The sequence below is a fragment of the Hipposideros armiger genome, unplaced genomic scaffold (assembly GCF_001890085.2).
Source record: "Hipposideros armiger isolate ML-2016 unplaced genomic scaffold, ASM189008v1 scaffold_140, whole genome shotgun sequence".
Taxonomy (NCBI): domain Eukaryota; kingdom Metazoa; phylum Chordata; class Mammalia; order Chiroptera; family Hipposideridae; genus Hipposideros; species Hipposideros armiger.
Genome location: NW_017731490.1, coordinates 2520655 through 2544232, shown reverse-complemented (window position 1 = coordinate 2544232; position 23578 = coordinate 2520655). Strand labels below are relative to the sequence as shown.

Sequence of the window (23578 nt, the reverse complement as noted above, 5' to 3'; positions counted from 1 at the left end):
TGACCCGTGACCAGTCTGAAGGCCGCCTCAGAACTGCGCCTGCTCTTGAGCCTGGGCTTTTGCCTCACGGTAAAGACACTTAGAATTGAGAAAACAAAGGACTCTGGTTACCATCTTCACTATTAGCTTGTACACCGAAAGGAGAATTCTGCAGTGCTGTTGGGCGAGCTGTTTGGCAGACCTTCCCTGGGTCATAGCTCTATTGCTCTTTAACACACCTACCTTTTTCCCTGTGTCCCCAAAGTCACACCACCTGTAATTCCCTTGTGCCTTTCGTCTCTGACAGGGGTCTGGAATTGACATCAATAAGCAGGATTGTGTAAGCTTCGCATACGAAGTTAACATTTGTTCCCTTTGTCGTCTTGAAGAGCTGCCTCATCATAAACTCTTAGGAGTATAAAATTGCATAATGGAATGCTTTCCTGGGTATGACATTTAGTAACTTGTATCATTTTTGGTAAAACGGATATCTGTTTCTATGGTTTTACTTAATTATGTTTGTATGCTTATTAATATTATCAGGTACTCTTCAAAAATATATATCCATACCATAAGCATTCATTTGTTGATATGAATGATGAACTCTCTTTAAAATTCTAATGTTCCAAGTGTAATTATATTTCTTAGATCTGGCCAAATTGGATAAAAATGTGAATTGCTGAGCGCCTCGCACAGCTGGTTAGGAGATTTTAGTATCCCCCAAACTCTAGGTGATTAAAGGAAAGACTTTCATCAAGTTACGAGTCTGCTGGGTCCTAGGTGTTTTGTGCTTTCCTTAGAGGCTGGTGTTGGGGCAGAAACGTGATGAGGCCTAGAAAGCAACGGCTGGTTTCCTGTGATCAGTTACCCACCCAAGTCTCTCATGATGCTGAACGTCAGTAGCAAACTAGCTTAACATAAGTTGCATTAACACTATTGTCCAAGTAAACATGGGATGAACTGTTTCTAAGAAATTATTTCCCCCCTCATTTATTGCATTTAGCAGATAATTCACCTATTTCTATTATTGAGAAATAGATTTACTACAAAAAAAAAAAACAACACATTTCTTCAAAGTCACTTTTTAGCATCCTTAACCTATTTTTAGAAGCTCACACATTGGAGCCATCTCCCAGTTATTTGAAAATATATTGCTGTCCTCACCACTGATATAATTAGGAAGAGGCAATGGGTATAAAACTAATTGTTAAATCCTTCTCTTAGTACTAATGATTTTCATTACTAATTAAATGTAGACTGATAACTTCAAACAGACATTCACTGACAAAGTGCCCCCTCATTTTGAAGATGGTATTACTGAGACTCAGAGAATTTTAATAACTTGCCCAAAGTGAACCAGGACTGGAATTCTCATATGCTAAACCCTAACCTGACTCTTCGTCTACCATGATCCACTCTTAGTTCTGATCCTTGCATTCCTGAAACAAAAAAAAGATTCTGCACAGTAGAGTTATCATTATATTTACAACTAGATTTTTAAAAAAACAGACTTCATTTTTTAACCAGTTTTCGATTCACAACAAAATTGAGCAGAGAGTTTCTATATATCTCCTGCCCTATATTCCCCACACACACACACACACACACACACACACACACACACACACACACAGCCTCCCCCATTATCAACATCTCCCAATAGACATTTGTTGCAATTGATGAGCCTTAATTGACACATTATTATCACCCAAAGTCCATAGTTTACATCATGGTTCACTCTTGCTGTTGTACATTCTATGGGTTTGGACAAATGGATATTGACATGTATCCATCATTACGGCATCATATAGGGTACTTTCACTGCCCAAGAAATCCTCTGTGCTCCCTCCTCCTAAACCCTGGCAACCACTGATCTTTTTACTGTTTCCATAAGTTCCAAAAGTTTTGCCTTTTCCAGAATGTCATATAGTTGGAATCCTATAATAGGTAGCTTTTTCTGATAGACTTCTTTCACTTAGTAATATGCATTTAAGTTTCCTCCATTTCATTTCATGGCTTGATAGCTCATTTCTTTTCAGCACGTAATAATATCCCATTGTCTGCATGTACCACAGTTTAATTATCTATTCACTTACTGAAGGACATCTTGGTTGCTCCCAAGTTTGGGCAGTTTTGAATAAAGCTGCTATAAACATCCATCTGCAGGTTTTTGCGGGGACATAAGTTTTCAATTCATTTGGGTAAATAACCAAAGAGTGCTATTGCTGAGTTGAATGGTGTAGGAATATGTTCAGTTTTGTAAGAAATTGCCAGACTGCCTTCCAAAGTGACCGTAGCATTTTGCGTTCCCACCAACAATGAATGAGACTTGCTGTTGGCTCCACATCCTCGCCAGCATTTGGTGGTGTCAGTGTTTGGGACTTTAACCATTCCAATGCGTGTGTAATGATATCTCATCCTCATTGCAATTCCCTGATGACATATGATGTGAAGTATCTTTTCATATGCTTATTTGCCATCTGTATATTTTCTTTGGTAAGGTGTCTATTCAGATCTTTTCCCCATTTTTCAATGAAGTCGTTCCTTTTCTTAGTGTTAGGGTTTAAGAGTTTTTGTATATTTTGGATAACAGCTCTTTATCAGTTATGTCTTCTGCAAATATTTCCTCCCAGTCTGTGGCTTGTCTTCTCATTCTCTTGATAGATTTTTTTAGTAAGATGAAGTTTGGTACATAGTTCGTTTGGGGGGTTGCAGCCATCACTGTGCTGACAAGGAGATCTCGACACCGTTTTTAGTAGCTTGTTTGTGGTAGGAAGCGAATTTCAGAGAGAGGCCAGGCTTTCGTTAGTGCATTTCAACCAGATCCCTAACTCATTTGTATGCACATTGAAGTTTGAGAAGCCCTGCTCTCCATAACCGCCAAGCTGGTCTCAAGGGCATATTTCCTAAAATATAAAAGGATTTTTTAATCCCTTTGAGGAAAAAAGAAGAACTTATTTTTGTTAATTTTTTAATTGTAAAAGTCACAAGTTCACTATATGAAAATTGGAAAATACAGAAAATAAAAGAAGAAAACAATATCACCCGATTCCACAACGCAAAAGCAACCATGACTATTCACATTTTTAATTTCTCCTACATATTTCTTTGTATGTGTGTAATATACATGCATGTACATTGAGATGAAACTGTACATACATGCTTTCATGTCATACTTTCATCACTTAACATTTCACAGTAAGCAATCACCTTTCATTCAATACATTTTCATTGAAACCTACTTTGTATCAAGCACTGTTGTCGATGCTGGAGTTACATAAGGATTCTTATCCCATGACCTTTACTTTCTAGGCGAGCAGGTAGATAATAGAAACAAAGAGATAAATAATACATTTGTAAACGGTGATAAGTATGAAGAAAGTAAAACAGAGTAATGTGCTAGAGAGTGACATAATCCTTTTTATTGTTTCTTTTTTAATAACCCATGTTCGTGATCCAGACCTCTTTAATTCCTTTGGGACTGACAGTATAATCTCTAGTCTTATCAAAAACTGTGATATTCTCTACACTTACTGTTTGGTTTACCTGAGAGTTACATATTGTGCTTAATTGAATTACATGTGACTAGAAATTTAACAGCTTCCCTTGAACTCCTGGACAGGAATACAGTCTCTGGGTGATAATTCTTCATAGTACATGAAGCAGTCTCCCTAACTTCTGCTAGCATTAAGAATGCTGTGATCTATTTTATGAAATGTACAGGTGTCTCCTCTCTTTAATTACAGGGCTCAGATTGTGACATTCAGTCCTCTGTGCATGTCCCCCTCACAAATTTAAACCCACATTCCTCTTTTCAGGGAATCTTATCAGAAGTGGGGCCATTTCTGCAGCAAAGAACCTTGTTTGACTTATAGTATATTTGTATCCTAAGGCTCCATGTCTTTGCTCATTACTCATTACTCAATGCTCTATGCTCTATTGTAGTGTCATGTTTTTTAATCCATTTACCATAATAATTAGGAATTTTAACTCAAACTACAATTGGGCTGCCAGTGGAAAAAATTCAATGAGCTTATACCTGCTATGCTCAGCCAAGGTCATATGTATGTCCTCCAGGTATGACAACCAGGTCACAATTAACCCCTCTGCCTATTAACCTTGGCAAGTTTCTTTTGCCATCAATTAGAAAGTATATTTTGTTTTCAGAAACACCAAACTATGGGGAAGGGAATAGAATTATTAGTTAAAATTTTGGCATTTTACAGTTCCTCAATGGTGAGATGGTGAGGGTTTTAATTTATTTTTACTACAGTTGTAATCTGCATTAAAAAGCAAAGATTACTTAATCTGTAGCCATTGCAATGGTTCTTTATAGAGTGGGAGCATCACTGATTAATAAAACCATGTAGTGGCTAGTGGATTGGGCAGGGAGTCCTCAGGGTCATCATTGCCTTGTCAATGAATTGATCACACTTGGAAAATCAAGGCTTGATGATAGCAGTGACACAGCTGTCACGTAACATGTCATATAATCTCATAACATGTCGTGTTATCCCATATTCCTCTTATACCCAGCTGTAGAATCCAACCTCCATGCCACTTTGATGGCCGCTGATTGCTGCTACCACATTCCCTGTACTTTCTGCAGTTCCCAGCCTAGACTAGTCTATGAGAGTCTGTCCTCATCTGCAAAAGGCCATGGAAGCCGGTGCTCTGCTGTTAGGTACCTGCAAAAGTCATAGAATCTCAAAATTGAAAGGTACCTAAATGGTCATCACAATCAGGTTCCCAGCATAAAGCATCCTGGAAACCTGGGGAATTATCCACTCCAGACATCAGGAGTGACGGGAAAGAGGAGACAGGAGCTGGGTCCCAGTCACTGTTGCAGGCTGAGGCCTGAGAAGGACAGCATGTGTGGGAAAGGGTTCCGGAAGGCTCTGCTCTCCCTGTCCTCCTACCACCTGGAGCTGTATATCTTATCAAGTTCCATGAGCTCATCGAGCTATGCTCCAGTGAGTTCCATTTTCCTGTGAGGTCCTGGGGTTCTTACCCAGAACACACAGCAGGAAAGAGCATACCCCCAAGGGGCACATTCCTGGTAGTTCCTGAAATTGTTATAACTGCCTACTAAATTCAGCATCTTTATGCTGGCGGCTTAGGAGTGTTCCTCTCTTTATTTTATGTTTGCATTAATATATCTGTATCCAAATATGGTAATTTTGTACCTGTTTGCAGCAAGGGTATCAGGAACAGGAAAACAACACACAATACCACGCAGAGTTATACTATGTGGAGCTTCTTTGTGTGGTGATTGGTCTGGCCCTAAAATAGACTCTGCCTGCCTGAAACTTGGCTTTGTATTTTCAGTGGCAGTCCTGTCATACAGCCACCTCCAATGTAGCAGTGATGGACATGTGCTTAAATTAATGTGGACTTGGTTGTCATACTGTGTCCCACCTGATGATGATGACAATGACAGTGATGAAGATGATGATGATGATGATACTACTAATAATAAAATACCAGCTAACATAGATTGCCAGGCCCTTTCTCAGTTGATTCCATGTAGTAGCTCATTTGGCCTTCACAATAACTCATTAAAGTAGAAACCAGTGTTATCTTCATCTGAGAGATGATGACACTGAAGTGCAGGCTGGTTAAGTAATGTGGTTGAGGTCACATACCTGATCATGGTGAAGGGAGGATTGAAACCAGGCTGTCCGATTCCAGAACCCGTGATCTTAATTACTATTACAGTTTTCATGCATAAAACCATTTTAGCTCTCCTTCCCACTCTTTAATGTAAGTATAGTCTGTGGCTGTTATAATCTTATGCCTTGATTAAGATATTTTAATTTTTTATCATTTAACAACCATCTTAGTCCACCTGGCAGAGTTGTAAGTTATTGTGGGAAAGTATCATGTGGAAATACCTTTAGATTTATGAATATAGATGATCAGAGAGACATGTGGCGTACAAAATGTGCACGTACTCTTGTTTTCAGCTGTTCCCATTTGCACAGAGAACTTGAGTTACAGCTTCTTTTCCAAAAGGAAGAGTTCCGAAGATCATTTTTCTCACTGCTTACAGACAGTGTTAAAAAGTTAAAGCTGATTGTTCTGCTACCTAATAAATTTTCTAGTAGTATGGTGACCAAAAATCCATAAGAAATGCCATTACATTTCCAGATATTGCACGTTTCTCAGGAGGTCCTTTACATACTGTTTTCCCATTGGTGTGTTTTAAGTGAGTTCATTGTATCATCCCATATGTTAAAACAATTAAGATGACAAAACCCACACAAAGGGCATTTCTTAGTCAGCAGAGCAGAAATCAGTCCAATTATGAAACTGTTCATACAAAAACATCACTTATTGAAAAGATCCCTGGTGTGTTTCCTGTTATTCATACACAAAGTGTGTCAGGGACCCTGCAGAAAGAATTAAAATAAGGATTTATGTGTGTGTCATTGTAGGCTAAAGGCAAAGAGAGACAGTGGCTAAGACACCAAGCAACTGGGGAGCTAGATGATGCCAAGATCATTGAAGGGCTGACTGGAGAGAAAGCTATCTACAAACGCCGGGGTGAGCACGAGCCACAGGTGAGTAACAGATGGAGAACTGGTCGCCTCCGATCTGCACAGTCTGGCCTTCTGTGTAGACAACTGCTTTCTTAAGTCACTGTCTTTCTCAAAGCACAATAAACCCTGAATATGGCAATCACAGAAAGCATTATAGTTAAAAATTTAGAAAAAAACATAGATATTAGACTATTTACTATATGATTCAAGATCCCAGCATGAGTCAGGAGACACCAGGCACATTCAAACTGAGTCATTTAAAGAACAGTTAATGAAAAGACTATTTACCAAAGTAAGGGTGGGATTTAGGAAAGCCAAAAAGAGACTATGGGATCCCGATAGTCGGGATCTCACCGCCTCGCCCCTGGTCCCCCAGGTCTGAAAGGGCAGAGGGAGAGAGAGCTTCCTGGAACCTGGAGAAGTCAGCGTGTGGGGAGGGCTGCCTTCAGCAGAGGGCGAGCCCACCCACGGGCCCAGCAGAGAAGGAGCTGAGGGAACACGTGTCTCACCCTCGCCCTCTGATTCCTGCCAGAGCCTCCCACAGCAGAACCCACCCACAAGCCAGCAGCCAAGAGAGGGGCTGATGCCATCTATGCAGATCAGCTCCCAGGGCACTGAGCAGGGTACTCTGGAGGGGAGACTGAAGACCCTCAGAGGCTGAACCCCACAGGCTTACACAAGTGAAAACACCAGAGCAATCCTGGTGGTTCTCTACGGTTCCATTCAAGTTCTGTGTCCATCTGATCCCTGAAGAAACGTTTAGAGAATGAGATGGGCGCCCTTAAATAACTCGAATGTGAAATGCGTGTAGACTTTTAGACAACCCTAATATTAAAACACTTGTAAAACAGTGGCCCAAACATGGCAATGATGTAAACTACTGAGTCTCGTGGAAGGCTCTGTAACTTCCTGTATCCCCAAATAGCCAGCATTTCTGAGCAGCCCCCGCGAGGTGAGGCGGTGCCTGGTGGGGAGAGGGAGTCATTTACTCCATTTAAATGTCTATTCGGAGAGGACCCTGTGGTCATTTGGGGAGTTCTGACTTCTGTGTCATTGGTATGAGTCACAACTGCTTTCTTTACTGACTCATTGTGGTCGACAAGTGTGTTTAGATACATCCGAAATTGTGAGTCGCCAGGGAGGCATATGTGGCACTGTTCTTAATTTAGGCAGACTCCACAAGTTTTTAAGAAATATATTGAATTGGTCTCAAACCGTTGCACTGATACCCACAGTATTTTCTTGAAATTACTAGCTGCTCATGAGTTCTCATACATGTCAGCAAGTATATAATAACAGAAGAGCCTGGAATTTTTCTTCTTCCATTTTTCCTGTAAGTACCCTGACAAATGGACTTTGTTTTTTACTGCAAACAGGCAGGCATGAGTCCCAAATCAAACTGAAACTCATGAGAGTTTCACATTTTAATTGACACTTGTTGTAAACAGCAGTTTGACGCTCCTTTCATGCCTCTCACTGCCAAGAAAAGTAAAGAGAAGTAGTAATTCAGCGATTGGAAGGAAGAGAAAACTGAAAGCTAACTAAAGACAGAGTCACTGAGGAAGTAGTTTCCTTCGGTTCTTTGCCAGATCCCCTTCTCACGGTACCTTGTTTTAGGAATCGGCCATTGCCTGTGGACTCTGTAGAACAATGATTTTCGAGCACCACACAACAGGCACAGGTCAAATTCATGTGGGCCTCCAGAATAACTCAGTCAGGCTAGAGTAACTGACTCCGATGCATGACATGAAAAATGACATGTCGGGGTTTACATCTTTCCAGATTATTGTTTTTAAGATGGCATCAGCTCAGGGAGGCAGTTTTACTAGACTAGGTTGGGTCTTAAAAGGACCACATTGCAGAGGGAAATCTTTCCCATATGGCCCCGACTACCAGCACGAGTCTGAAATTCTATTTACTGAAATAGGGTTCCCAGACGCCTTTCCACCCACCGGGACAGCGTCGTGCAGCCCCGCGCCTGCGGCTATCCTGCCTGCCTCATGCTGGCACCCCGGGGCCTGTGTGCGACCCCCAGGGCAGCAGCCACTGATGGCATGGTGGTTCACAAGGCATTTCTGTTGTTCGCCCCCTCAGCTGGGCAGCCCCCAACAGAAACCCAAGCGCCTGCGCCTGGTAGTGGATGTGTCCGGCAGCATGTACCGTTTCAACGGGGTGGACGGCCGGCTGGAACGCTCCATGCAGGCGGTGTGCATGGTTATGGAAGCCTTCGAGAACTACGAAGAGAAGTTCAAGGTAATGGCATGGGCTGAGGCTGCTGACAGGCATCACTGGCCACGTCAGCCCCAGAGCCGGCCCCAGGTTAGGGCTGGATGTCGGGTGGGTGGATGCAGGTGCCAGCCGGGGCGGGTAGAAGTCTTCATCTTCTCATCAGCTCGTGTGTCAGCATAGAGAAAGGGAGCCCCTGGCTTTCTCTGCTCTAATAATCAGAAAATGATAATACCATCACTTAAAGGACCAGTGACTGCAGAACAAAGCACCGAACTTTACAAGCTGTGTGATGTTAGTCGTAAGCTTCAGGGAGGAAAGAGTAAAACAGGCACTTAGAAACTTAGAAGCACCACGGGTCTCCTCCCCAGATTCCTCAGAGCCGCCATCCTCATCCCAGCCCCCCCCCACCACCCGCATTCTTGCCCCATGGCCCACCAGGCGGCCTCCCGAGGTTTGAGTACTCCTTCAGAGTGTGCTGTCCTCAGCACTGCTCCGCCTGTCCCCAGGGCAAGCGAGGAATACACAGGAATAGACGACTCCACCGCCAACGGTGAAGGTGGCAGCTCCGGGAGAAACGCAGCCTCCACGGAAACTGTTTCCACCCTGCTCTCACCCACTTGGCTTCAGAGGTCTAAGCGTGGAGACGGGGCCCCTGTCGCTCTGTGATGGCCCACGATGAGCCCGTCGATCCACTCTGAGCCGTAGAGAGCGGCTGCACTTCTGCCCTTTCCAGAGCAAATAACGTTGAGTACAGTCGCATGCTGTGTAATTCTTGTTGGAGACTGAGCTGAAAGCAATGGTGTGTGTGCAGACGTGTGAAGGGTGCGCAGTCTGTCCATAGATGGTCTAGGTTGGACTCGGGGTCAAACGCATCCTTCAGAAACAGGCGAGTTTACACCATTATTTGGCTCCACGTCCCACCTACCCTTCAGGATGGCTGTCCTGAGTCGTGCCTGTGTGTTACGGTGTGTACAGCAAGACACAGGTTGCTGAAACCCATCCCCTCGTTTACCTCAGGCCCATTGGTGATGTCTGAGGCCCCCGGGGTCCCTTGTATGATGCTCTGCATGAGAGATTCCTTTTAGAATTAAACGGTAGGAACAGGGCAGCTTGAGTCGTGAATGCTGAGGGCTGCCCACGCCCTGCACAAACGCAGGACACAGATGCAAACAGGACACGGACTTGCACTGCGGGGAGTAGCTTCGCTTCCCGTAAAGAACTGGAATGTGTTTCCCCTCATGATTAGCGAAAACTAGGGAACTCTTCAAGATTCCCTCTTGGTTTTTGTTGCCGGGAAGCTCGGAGCTAAAATCGAAGACCAGCCATGATGACTTAGTTATATCTTCCAGCTACAGCCTAGGGTTCAGCTTTTTTCCTCCCCTTCACCTTCCTTCCCTTCCGATGCACGTTTTTCTTGATTGTTAATTTTTACTTTTTCTTGCTTTATGGGTTTATAGAAAATGTTCATTTTAAAGTATTTTAGATTCTTTCTAGTATAAGGTGGTATATATATCTTGCACCGCTGATAACGAGTGGATGGTGCGACATCATCACATCAGCATAAATCCCACCTCGTGTTTTAACATCTTTGGGTTCCGTTAGGTTTGGATCGGCACACCCAACCTCTTTTGTGGATCTTGAAAGTCAGTGTTCCTCAGCAGCCTCCTTGGAGTTATATAGAGATTTTCATCCGTTGTAGACCGTGACAAACATGAAATTGGCATACTCGTTATCTAGAATAAAATTTCCAGTGAGAAAGAGGATTTCTATGCCTTTGAGAGCAGAGCTGCTCTGACATGTGAAACCAGTTCTAGGTTTTTAGATAGATTGATTAGGAGTTAATCAAGAAACTGGATGACACAGCTGTCCCGACCGGAACCCAGACCCGGTAAAGGATTAGACGAAGGGCGGAAGGTGACATAGCAAATCCGGAGCCATCCCGATAGCCTGCAGGTAGGTAGGTGGTGTGAGGATCACAGAGCATGGTGAATGTTTCATTCCATCTCACGCAGCGGATTGGGTAGAGAGATCCATATTTGGGCAGTTCTCACTGTTAAACGTCTGTAGTCTGGAAGAACTATGAATGAAACTGAACATGTCAGATCACAAGGAAGCATCAAGGAAATGAGCAGTCCACGAGACGTTGTTTTGTTTTGTTTCTAATTGACAATTACAAACCAAATGATTGCCACACGAGGTGCTGGATATCTCTAAAATTACAAACAATAATTGAGCACCTACTAGGTACAGAGTTTCCTGCTGAGTTTCTTCAGTCGTCACAACAGTGTAAAGAATTTCCTCAGTCTTTATAAGTAAAACCTCAGATATATTGATCACCATAGTAATAGATGATGACAAATTGAGTCATATATTTATAGCAAGAAATTATAGCAAGACACCAAGAAAAAAAAACTTTTTCATGACTTAAAGTAGCTTTATCATTTTTTTTTATATATATATGCTATTAGGTTTTTAGCAGCCAGTACTTTCATGGTTCTGGTTTTGTGCATTTTCTTGTATAAATGTACTCCTTCCATTCACTACAGTTCCTTTAGAACTTTTTTTGAAGAGCATAGAAAGTCTTATGAAACCAGTGCATTGAAATCTTTCCAACAAAAGGAAACACCTCAAGACCACAAAACAAGCTCTTTGAGGAAACGTGGTTCTGAGGCCAGTGTCTGGAGGGGTGGGGGAGGGACAGGACAGGGAAGGCAGACTTGTGTCCTGTTCCTGCAAATTCTTCATCGGGTCCGTAGACTTCAGACCTGGGGTCACCGGTCACTTACTCCAGTTTCCTCGTTCCTCGGACAGGAAACCAAGACCCAGAAACAGTAAGGACTTTTCCCAAAGCTGGAAGGCTAGTTGGAGACAGAATAAGATGGAGCCCAGGACTCTTCTGTTTGTTTGTTTTCCTGCTTTTTTTTTTGTTATTTTGTTTTGTTTTTAAACTTCCCCGTTATTTCCCAACTTCTTTATTTTGAAAAAATTTAAACCTACAAAAAAGTTGAAAAAAGAGTACAATGAACACCTATATGCTTTCACTTAGATTTGTCAATTGTTAATATTTTTCTTCATTTGCTTTATATTTCACTCTAAATACATACCCTCCCCCGCAACCCAAATCATTTGTAAAAAAAATTATAAACACTATAATGCTTTACCTCTGAACCCTTTATTAGGCTTCTCCTAAGACTGAGGACTTTCTTTAATAAATTTCAATACCATTATCACATCTAAGGAAATTATCAATAATTTCATAATATCTTCTAATATCTAACACAAATTCACTTTTCCCAACTACCCCAAAAGTGTCTTTTTCTAATTGTCCCCCACCCCCACCATCCAGGGTCCCATCAAAGATACCTTATTTTTGGATGTCTCGTTAGCCCTTTTAATCTGAGCAGCCATCACCCCGGCCACCATTGTTTTGCTTTCCGTGATGGTCAGTCTCTTGAGGGTCAAGATCAGTTGTTTGTAGAATGTCCTTTGTTTTGCATTTGTCTGGCTCTTTTCTCATGATGCCATTTACCTTGTCCTGGTATCCCCTATATTGCCAGAACACCTCACAGGCTTGCCCCCGACAGTGGAGACTTTGTGTAATCTTCCCACCACCCCTGCCAACACGTCTAAGATTCTGAGTGGCCACAGGCCACCGGGTCTCTGCTGGGGCTGTCCCGGCCTCCTTTGTAGAGGGAGAGATAGAAGTGGGACAGAACCCACTTACATTTTGTGAGAGCTTTTTGTTATGTTAAATGTTTAGGGGGATAGGTGATGCGTGCACAGAGGACAAAACGTAAAAGGTACAAGTTCCCCTCTCTGGTGGCGACCACAGTTAGTGGATTATTTTTTGTATCTTCTCAGAGATATTTGATGCATGTGCATCAAGTGGCAGCATACCGTTCACTCAGTGCTGTGTCTTTACACTCTGTGACCATAGTCAACTCATTTAATCTCTTCAAACTTTCACTTTCGCTTTTGTGAAAGAAGCATAAGGCCTAGGACTAACTAATGAAAGTATGGAATTTCCTCAGCAAAGATAAAGTGATGCATGAGCAAATGACAGTTTCAGGAGCTCCTGGTGAAAAATTTATATTCCGTAGCCCATTATGGTATCACATGTGATGTCTTTAAGAATGTAGCAGTATGCTCTGAGAGACCCCCGTCCCCAGTTCCAGACAGTTTTGAATGTCATCTTGCTACCGTTATCCCTCCATTGTAAAGATGTCTAGTTGGTATTTGCTTTGAAACCTTCAGAAGCCACCATCCTTACCCAATGACCTGGACTCTTCCATGAACCCCCTCTCTTGGCATCTGCTTCATGTTTTGTTTGGCTGGAGCTCAGCTCCTGAGCTCTGGGTCATTACAGCCCAAGACGCTAATTACGAGACAGCCTCCACTTGTTACACCACCTTAGCCTGATCCATGCCAAACCACTGGGACCCTTGAATAAGAGCTACTGAGAACGAAAGATAATTCCGTGGCAGGACACACTTCAGAGCCATCTGGAGTTTTTAGAGTTCCTTATAATTGTTTCACCAACTGAATTCAATTCTCAGCAACAGCATTTACTGTAGGTCACTCAAGATGGGAGCAACATTATTTGCTAATAATCAATATAAACTCCTCTAATCTTATAATTAGCAGAATTTAATATTCACATAGCGCTTAAACACTAGAGTGAGAAGTGGAAAGAATGGTAACGGTTTGTGAACCATTTTATTTTAGTCAGGAAGCAATTTTTTCCTTTATCTTCATCCTCCAAGCTCCTGGGTATGTTTCACTCTAACCTTAAGGTAGACCTCCTTTCTAAAAGCTTGTTATGCCTTCATTTTTTTTCTTCAAAGTACTTAGTAACACCAAAAGTTAGGTGACCACTTCTCCACTGAACACTCAAATAATGACACCAGAAAACAGATTTATTCAGTTATTGAGAAGTTGGACTTTGGGGGGAAAAAAGTACTCAAATTTATTGTTTTTCTGGAGACATACAAACCATATTCTAAGACCACAGTTTCCTAACAGTGTGACAAAGAACCTTTGAAGGGTGGTAGAGGGAAAGGGTGAGTGGGCAGCACTTTCCCCTCCATCCCCAATTCAGCCAAAACAATTCCACCTATATTGACATTGCACGATGTTTCAACATCTCAGCTTTTGTGCAATATTTCTTATAGAGGAAGAGTTCCGCTGCTTACAAAAATTTTTAAAGAGGTAGAAAACCACTATTCTCGGGCCAATACTGGATTGTTCTTTCTTATAGACTCTGAGGGCTTTCTTTTAGGAAAAGGATTTATCAGTCCTTGGTTAGGCTTATATGAGTCCCTCCCTTAACAGGAGAAGACAAGCCAGAGGTGTTGTTTTGATGACATGACGCAGGCTTTTTCACTCCATTTCTTGGGTGTCCCATTGAATTTTCATAGAACCTTAGGGTCAGGAATGGTATTGGAAGGTATGTTCACCAAACCTCTTGGTTTTACAGATGAGAAAATCAAGACCCAGAGAGGTTAAATGCTTCACCCAAGGTCACACAACTGGACTCTAGAGAGCCATGACTTCTGACTCCCACCCCAGGGCCCTTTCGTAGTCGATGTTTTACCTTTGCTTCTTGCAGCCATATTTATTCCTGCCCAATCAGTGTTTTTACAAAGCTGTAATTCAGGAGCTGTACCATTTACATAAAGCACTCTATCATCTCCTCCCCTTAATGCTTCATCTCCCAAGGAGTTACATAGTAAGCATGCTTTTCTCAAAGATACCTTGATCAGAAAGGCGGGGTTAACTCCCAAAAGGATCTTGAAAGAAAAGACTCACAAAGCAGTTACCTGCTGGGAAAATTCCTTTTACCAAAAACTTAGTTCTTGTAGTGTCTTTTCCCAATGCCTCTGGACTATTTCACACATTTAGAAGTCATCCTATCAGGCTCAGGCTTTGAATAAATTCTAATTGCTACATGGAGACAGGACCAAAGAAGGGTATGAGTCCAAAATTAAACAAGAATTCAGAATTGACTCAATTATTGTAAAAGTGTCAGCTGAGCCAACCATTCAAAAAGCTTAAGTAGAGATTGGGCAGGGCGGGTTTGGTGAATGACTGTTTTCTCTGTAATAAAAACACTGGATTTAGAGTCAGAGCCCCTGGGTTTGGCTTCCACCCCTGACAACAGTAGATTCTCTGACCTTAAGAAAATCTGTAACCTCTCAGAGCATCAATTTCTTCATTCGTGAAATGAGGTTAATAACACCCACTCCAAAGGTTGTGGAGAGAATCAAAATGAGATAAGATACATAGAAGCACTCTGTAAACCATACAGAACTGTGCAAACGTTGGCATTATATTCATTAAATGTATGGCCCTAGCTTTTCTTTCATCAACCCTGTGAGGTTAGGTAAAACAGAGATTATCCCTATTTGTCAGAGAGGTTTAGTGATTTACAAACATATAATATTAGAGGTCATCTGAACCAGCATTGTTTACAAGGCAGAAACAAGGTTTGGAAAGTCTTAAGTGACTTGCCCCAGGTCAAAAAGTTTGTTAAGGTCAGAGATAAGTCTAGAATCCTTGACCTTTGGGACATTATTCTGTTCACATTGACTTCTGTGATAGGAAGAAAGGTTAGCTAGCTGATACTATAGGTTACTGGGTAACTGACACCGTAGGGTTCCATTGGCACTTCTCTCGACCTTTGAAATCACATATTTATCTTTGATTCCTTCCCTGCCCACTGTCAGTAGCGCCATCTTAGAATGGTATACTTGGATTTCTAGAAGGAGGTTAGAATTTCACACATTGTCAGTCTTCAAAAATAGCCTCAGATGATTGTCATACCTACTTTCAATGTGGATGCACAATGCAGCATTGCCTCTCCTAAAGTTAGCCAAAGATTAGCCTTCCCAATAGAAATTTAAACATAAATCTCATTCATAAAAAGTACTGAGAGCTCTTTGTTCTAAGCAGAGCTTTCTTTGCAGTCTAAATAGTATCAATCATTCTTATTTTATGATAACTCTTTGTGTCTTGGACTGAAACCTGGCATTTGTTTTCATTTGCAATACCTTTCTCTAAATAAATGAGATTTTCAAACAAAAATATAGCAAAAGGCCATTTACACAAGTTTCTAAAGCAAAGAAGTGTTCATATTGGTCTTCTGTGGTTGAGGTTTTTCTTTACTACTGTGTTTATTATTTAGTTGGATACTAAATATAAGACTCCACAAGGATTGCAGGAATGCTCTGAAAAGTGCAGAAATCATGGTCATAAAAATTTTGAGCTGCTCAGAAAAAGCTATAATCTCTGTGTCATGTGTCTGGTGATGGCAGTAAGGTTCCTATTCAACGATGTCTGTGATTTCTCCGGGGAAGCATGCTGTAGACCCTGGCAAGGGATTTGACAATGGTCACGGCAGAACCAGAGTGGCTGAAAGGCAGAATCAAGGGGTAGAGAACGGAAGTGAGTGACTTTATATACTTTTCCCTTTAACCCAGACACTTTGGAGGATTAGCAAATTATTGTCTGTAAACCATGCTGGGGTCCTGGGAAGGCAGATTTTAGATTATGACATAAGATGTATTGTTTCCATTACCCTTTAATAAGCCACATCCTATCCCTTCGGTGGTCTTCTCAGCCAGTGCAGTAGACAAAGGCAGATAATTCTGCAAATAGCACTTTCCTTACCACAAAGAAAAAAAGGAAGGGAAAAAGGAGGAAGAAGAGGAAGAAGGGAGGGAAGAAGAAAGGGAAGTCTACAACCCATCTCTCATTTGCCTGAAAAAATACAGTATGTAGATAGATAGATGATAGATGATAGATAGATACATAGATACATAGATAGATAGATAAGTGAAATTAGAGGTGGATAGTTACTGAAATGTTTCTCAAGTATTCAATCAGCCAGTACCTGTTAAAGTGCCTCCACAGTTCATTAGAGGGCCGTTTGTTTAATCATTAACTGGTAACTATTTTCCTAGCAGTGACGAGTTATGACAACCCTGTGAGCAAACCACATGGTCAAATATTTATTTCTATGGTCTCACCCATGGTCATCTGATTAGTAAGACGTTTAACCTTCAGTTAAAAGGGATGAAAAGGTCTCACACATTTTTAGCCCTCTTACCTCAGCCAAAGAAGCGAAACCTTCTATTGCAAGGAGCTGATCTTATCCCGTCGTGCAAGCGCCTGTTTAGCAGGTTACTTCACCAGCCCCGTAATGGAAGCGGCCTGCCTGGCACCGTCTCAGGATGACTTTAGTCTTGGCCTAAAACAGGCTCTGCTGTGGCCACTGTCACATCAGACGTGACAGGGCTCGGGCGTGCTTCTCTGGAGAAATGGTGCAGCTCCCGCCACACCCGGCCAGCCCCAGTCTCCTGTAGTTGTCCACTGTCCAGAGCTGTACAGCTTTTTAGTTTCACATTTTGTTACCTTTTCACTACACTGATATAAATGTGTTACCTTTTTTGCTACATTGATATCAAGCTATACTAAGGAGGTTGTTTTTTTTTTCATGTATAGTATCTGTTACATCCTTAGGAAGCATTTATTGTCAAGGTTTTTTAACGTATTGGTAAATTTCCCCCACAATTATTTTATATCGTCCTTTGTATTTTTTAAAAAGATCCTTAAAACCAGGCAGAGAATAAGCTCCCAGCCCCCTGCCCGAGGCTCCACGCTGGCCCTCCTCTGACCGTACCCCTCCCGGGAGGTGAGGAGTCTGTGGAGCCTCAGGAAACCCGTTTCTAGATCATACTCCCGGTTCTTCGATCCCCGGCTGTCCCACGCAGATGACCCCAAGCCTGCGTCCGGGGCCTGTGTGGACCGCGGGCATCTCCGAGGCCCATCTTCCCAGGGCAGACTGGCCAGTGGCATGAGCACCCAGACGTGAGAGATGGCCAAGGGGCACCTGTATGGAGGGGTAGGATGGCGTGTGCATGGTGGGACTGTGTCCACACGTGGGCATGTGAGGTTCCTCCCGGCATGGGACAACTGTAGAAGGAAGAAGTGATGGGCTGTAAGCCAGGGCCCCCCCACACACACACTGCCACATTCTTTCAGAGAACTTCAACGACTCCATGTGTCTAAAATTTGACCTTGGTTTTCCAGGTCATCATGATTTCTTTTATCAAAGTAGGAGGACAGAAAATATTTTATTTAACAATTTATAGCCTGATTTATAGCTTTTAAATATTTAGGCATCCTATATGGACCTTTGTTTGTACACCTGTCTTTTCCAATTATGTGCTTGTCTCTGTCGAGTCCCATTGTCTCTGCCTTCCTTGGGTCTCACAAAAACGGGGTGGTCCTCCTTCCTTCCCCAGACTAGACCCTCTGACTGTGACCCTGGTCTCCGTCCCCACTCACTGCCCCTGTCCCGCTGCCTGTAAAATGCAGTCACCTGTCCCCCAACCATCTGGCTTTCCAGATGCTGTCCTAGTTCTCTTTTTTATACCACAACCTACAGCGGAAATTGTCCCCCAAAGGTCACCATTGATTCTGATGTCCAAAGGTCATGAGTCACCATTCTCCTTGATGGTCGCGGTTAGTGTAACTCAGCACAGTTCAAACCCTACACACTGGTTCCCTGGGCTGTCCCCGTTATCTTGCTTCTGCCGCCTCCCTGTACCCTGTCTTCACTCAGCTCTGTGTCTTTTTTCCACCCCACCAAGGTTCTCTGGAGGGGGTCCACTGCTCTTCTCTCTGTAGTCACCCTTGGCAGTCATGTGTCCCCCTCCTGGGCATGACAGCCACACCTCTGACCACATGAAACAGATTTCTTCTCTGATACCTCCCCAAATACACGTTATGTCTAAAATGGAGCTCGGGCCGGCTGAGTGGCTCAGTTGGTTAAGAGCTCACTCAAGAGTTTGAGCTCTGAGCAACAGCAGTTCGAGTCCAGCCCAAGCTGAGCAGCCACTGAGCTGCCAACAGGTAGCAGGATGGCTCAGCTAAAAACAAAATAAATAAATAAATAAATAAATAAAATGGAGCTCATCTTCCTCAAATAACCAGACTGCCGTCTGACTTCCAATTTTTGCATAAAAATTACTTCAACAGGAATTTTTCTACTTCCTTTCATCTTAAACACAATGGTTTCAGTTATATTACAGGTTGTTTCTTGTCAGCTAGCTTGGACTAACCACCGTTTATCATCTCATTGCTGGGGCAGAAAATCCATTCCAACTTCCAAACAGCTGGTGTGTGAAATAATGTAACCCCCATGGGAAAGGAAAGCTTGCTGTTGCCCCAGCTTGACTGCAGAGCGTCCGTGTGATACACTCATGGATACTAAAATTCCAAGATGAATAAGATATGGCCTAGCCTTCAAAGAACCCACCAGTTAAAACGGGAGACACAAGAAGAGATCATTGCATTCCCCCACAATACCTACAGTAGTGTGTTGCACACAGTAGGTGTTCAAAAGACCGCTGTGGGCTGGTGGTCAGTTGGTGAATAGATAGCAGTGATCCCTAAGCGTTTTGTGCCATAGTACTCCAAGCACCCCCTAAAATCTTTCACCCCAGACCCATACTCAGAATTTTCTTAGCAGATGCCCCAGTTACCAAGATTTCCTGAGGTCTGTTCTACCCTTCACATCGGCATCACAAAAGTTCTTAGAGCGAGGTGGGAGGGGAGAAGGGAAGTTGGGGGCAAACTCAGCAGGTGGCGTGAACCATCTGGCCCAGTTATAGTTCGCCTCAGGCGCCAGACCTCTTTCCAGATCCTGTAAACGAACTGTGTCCCCTCACTCTCAGCTCTAGTTCTTTCTCAACAGAGAACTTTCTCATGGACTTGGTGAGATAGAAATTCTTAAAGTTATGTTCTAAATTGAAAAATATATGTCATGCGCTATTAAGTAGAAAATCAGATTATAAAGTCACACGGGCAACGTTATCCATTTTCTTTAAAAATTAGGTTGCTGTAGGTATGTATGTGTGTATTGTGCAACCTCTTACACGTGCAGCAAAAGGAAATAAAAGCCTAGGAACTTATACAACAAAACGTTAACAGAGGTTATCTTTAAGTAATGGGATTATGGATAATTTTTACATTCTTTTTGTGCTTTTCTGTCATTTCTCCAGTGAATATGTTTCACTTTTCTGTTCAGACAAAAATACATATGTATTAGTTTTCTATTACTGTGTCACAAATTACTGCAAACGTAGCAGCTTAAAGCAAGACCCATCTATTAACTAGCAGTTCTGTAGGTGAGCAGCCCCCACACATTCCCCTGTGATCTCTGCTTCGGGCCTCATAAGCTGAAATCAGGGCATCGGCCAGGTTGGGCTCTTACCCGGGGCTCTGGGAAGAATTTGCTTCCAAGATCGTTTAGACTGTTGGCAAAATTCAGTTCCCTGTGGTTGCAGGACTGAGGACCCTGTTTCCTTGCTGGCTCTCAGCCAAGGTTGCTCCTAGGTGCCACTCTGGGGGCCATGCCCTGTGGTCCCCTCCGTCTCAGCCACAGATAACCCGCCCCCGCCCCCGTCAGGTTCTCCTGTGCTTCAGATCTCTCTGTCATTCCTTTCTCCTACCAGCCAGAAAAGCATTGTGCGTTTAAAGGGCTTGTGTGATTAGATTAGGCCCACCTGGATCATCTCCCCCTTGATTAACTCAAAGCAACTGATTAGTAACCTTAATTACATCTGCAAAATCCCTCATGCCACATAAACGTAACATATGATGAGCGATATCCTGTCTTATTCACAGGTCCTGCCCACACTAAGGGGAGAGGCTATGTACAGGCTGCCTAAACCAGGGGGCAGGAATCTTAAGATACCCTTAGAGCTCTGCCTGCCACAGTGTGTGTGTGTGTGTGTGTGTGTGTGTGTGTGTGTGTGTGTGTGATTTTTTTAATTCTCCCCTTAAGAATGGAATTCTCAGTAGCCCTCATCACCTTCTCTACCCCCTCCTGGAGAGCAGAGATCACACAAGAGGACGGACCAGAAGTGAAGGGGCCTGGAATTGGTTGGTCTTTGTTGATAAACACACATCCGTCTGTCCACACTTCTCCACCGCCATATGTTGAGCAATTTTGGACAATGACAGACCAACTGGGTGGAGGCCGATAGGGCCGATGACAATTTTGTCGGGGACAGACACTTCTAACTCCCTGGTTCTCTCGCCTTTAGTATGACATCGTTGGACACTCTGGAGATGACTACAACATTAACCTAGTTCCAGCTAACAAGATCCCCAAGGACAATAAGCAAAGACTGGACATTCTGAAGGTAAATACATCCTGTCACCTCTATATTGTGAACACCCCACCAGCCTAGGCCAAGTGTCTCTGGTACCGAAAAGATTCGCTGAAGAAGCAGCAGACACAGGAAAGCAGACTTTCTGCTTCGCAAACGTTCAAGCATTAAGCTGAGAAAGCACTCGTGCCTCACATCCTGTTCTCTACCAGACAAAATTAAACTTGGTTCCTTATAGTTTTAGGGTACTCAGTATCGTATTGGGATTCTACAACCTGGGTCCCCTCCTTTATCCTATACAATTCTTCCCAGCTCCTAGCTATTTCAGTAGATATTTCTACTGAAATATCTAGCTCTCTAACCCCAATTTTATGTATTTCTTAGTATTTTTTCATGATAAACTCAATTTCACATACCAAGATCTACAATAAAAACACACACCATGATTTCAATGTAAGGTCCCTCTGTTGCTGTTGATGTAAGTAGAGTGTTTAGTATTATAACTTTGTTTATGGAAAACCCAACCCATTCCTTATTTTTCTCCTGTGTCATCTTCATCCTCCCGTGTGGTGCCAAGTTTTTTACATTTTCTCACACTTTCTCACTTTACATGGCTGTGTGAGTTTTAAAAATAAGTGCCAACTGGGATAGTTCTGGAACATTTCCTGTTTCCAACAAAATTTTTAACCACATACAAATATCACTGTGTACTGTTGTCACTCTAAGGTGCCAGTTGAATAGAGCTCATTCGGACACTCCTTATTCCTGTGTCATAGTTGGGACTGGTGCCTTCTCACAGTCAATAGAAAAATCGTCACGTTTGTTAACATAAGTTTCTCATCCATGGTTTTTGTGCACCATCTTTTACCCCAGACAATGCACGCCCACTCACAGTTCTGCATGAGTGGGGACCACACATTAGAGGGGACAAAACATGCCATCGAGGAAATTGTCAAGGAAGAAGCCGACGAGTACTTCGTCATTGTCTTGAGTGATGCAAACCTGTCACGATATGGAATACATCCTTCCAAGTTGGCCCAAATCCTGACAAGCAACCCTCAAGTAAATGCTTTCGCCATTTTTATTGGATCGCTAGGTGATCAAGCCGCCAGGTAAGTGTTATCTCAGGATATAGCAAAGGGCAGGTATACAGATACTTGAGTCCCTGCCATGCGCCATGTCATGTGCTTAGCATCTTGTGCAGTGGGGAGGGTATGGCCGGAAACAGAAACTAGAGTCCCTCCTGCCAAGGAACTGACAGTCTGCTTGAGAGGATATGATGTTCTCGCATATGTTTACATGAGCAATAATCATTGTATATGAATTATTTTTAGTTTGTATTTAAACTAACCAACAATAAATAGCTCGTTGATTTTCCACTAGTAAATTAAACAGTATTTTATGCACTTTATATCAAGGCCCCAAGCTCAGTTCTAATCAGTTCATGTTCAAATCATATTCGAGTCGACTATTTTCCTAGCATAAGAGTGTATATGTATAATATGGGTAGACATACAAAAACATGTATATAAATCATATATAATGTGTGTCTGTATATTACAGATATACACTTATGTAGACACACGCGCACGCACGCACACATGTGTATATCTCCCTCCCACTGGGGAGACAGGGCAGGTGAAACACTTGGAGACAGTGTGAGACGGTATACACAGTGAGATGCTACATGGAATATACTGAATACTCAATGGAGGAATTTGTGGTCGGACGATAAATACCGTCCGGGATGATCTGAAATGAGAGATCTGGAAACACTTTCAGTCACTGAAACACACGAACAGTTCTCCTTTCTGAATTACAAACAGAACAAGCTCATGGTTTTTATCTGCTTAAAACACTTATAAGAAGCAGAAAAGACGTGAAAGTCTGTCTCCTCCAAAAACCTTTGAGCCTGAAACACCAAAGGCCACGCAGCTTGCTGTTATTCCGCCCCTGTTACCTGCGCTCTGGTGTAGGGTCCTGTGTAGACTAGGAAACATTTGAGTGTCCCCAGGACTGGTTTCTTTTTCTCTTTCTATCGCCACTGCCCTGCTACGGGATTGCAGGGTACGGCTAAGAAAAGACTTAATACCACGAATTACAGCCACTTATTACAACTGACTTGGCATTTTTCCCAGTTTTGTGTGTTAGCCTTTCTTAGAATGTCCATGTCCTTGTACACCAACCATGCCTTTTCTGCGCACATTTTCTTCAGGACCAACCCAGTGTTAAGCAGACGGCAAGCTCCACAAGTGCTGGTTGAGCTGAAATAGCTATTTTGTCTTTCTAGTGAACAGATCCTGTTTGAATTCTTGAGAAAGCACAGTAATACCCTTGTGGTTTCCTAGGGAAATGGTCCAACCTCCACTGGCAAGAGATACGTTGCGGAATTAGCTCGCCTGCCAGGCGTGCCAAATGTATGATACTACACAGGATGGTTGACTTTTAGTAAATGTCATTCCCAAACCAAACTTTGTTGGCATAGTGAAAGGAGGCGTTCTTTTGCATAGAATCGTGTCTTGCACTTTTATTGCCTTCAAAAATGGCCCTTTGTTCCAAATGATAAATTGGCATTTTAAAAAAATCATCATAAGCCTGTATAACCTCAGAGCCATCAAAGCAGCCATTGCATACATCCAGTTGCATTTC

General features: G+C 42.7%; 1 protein-coding gene across 1 annotated transcript in view; it reads left to right on the top strand.

Moving 5' to 3' along the window:
- VWA8 (von Willebrand factor A domain containing 8) overlaps positions 1-23578 on the top strand; it is a 315962-nt gene that overhangs the window by 290636 nt on the left and 1748 nt on the right. Inside the window, 4 exon segments of the mRNA XM_019650364.1 lie at positions 6417-6542; positions 8616-8774; positions 20864-20962; positions 21803-22041. Coding sequence (XP_019505909.1) covers positions 6417-6542; positions 8616-8774; positions 20864-20962; positions 21803-22041 — 623 coding nt within the window.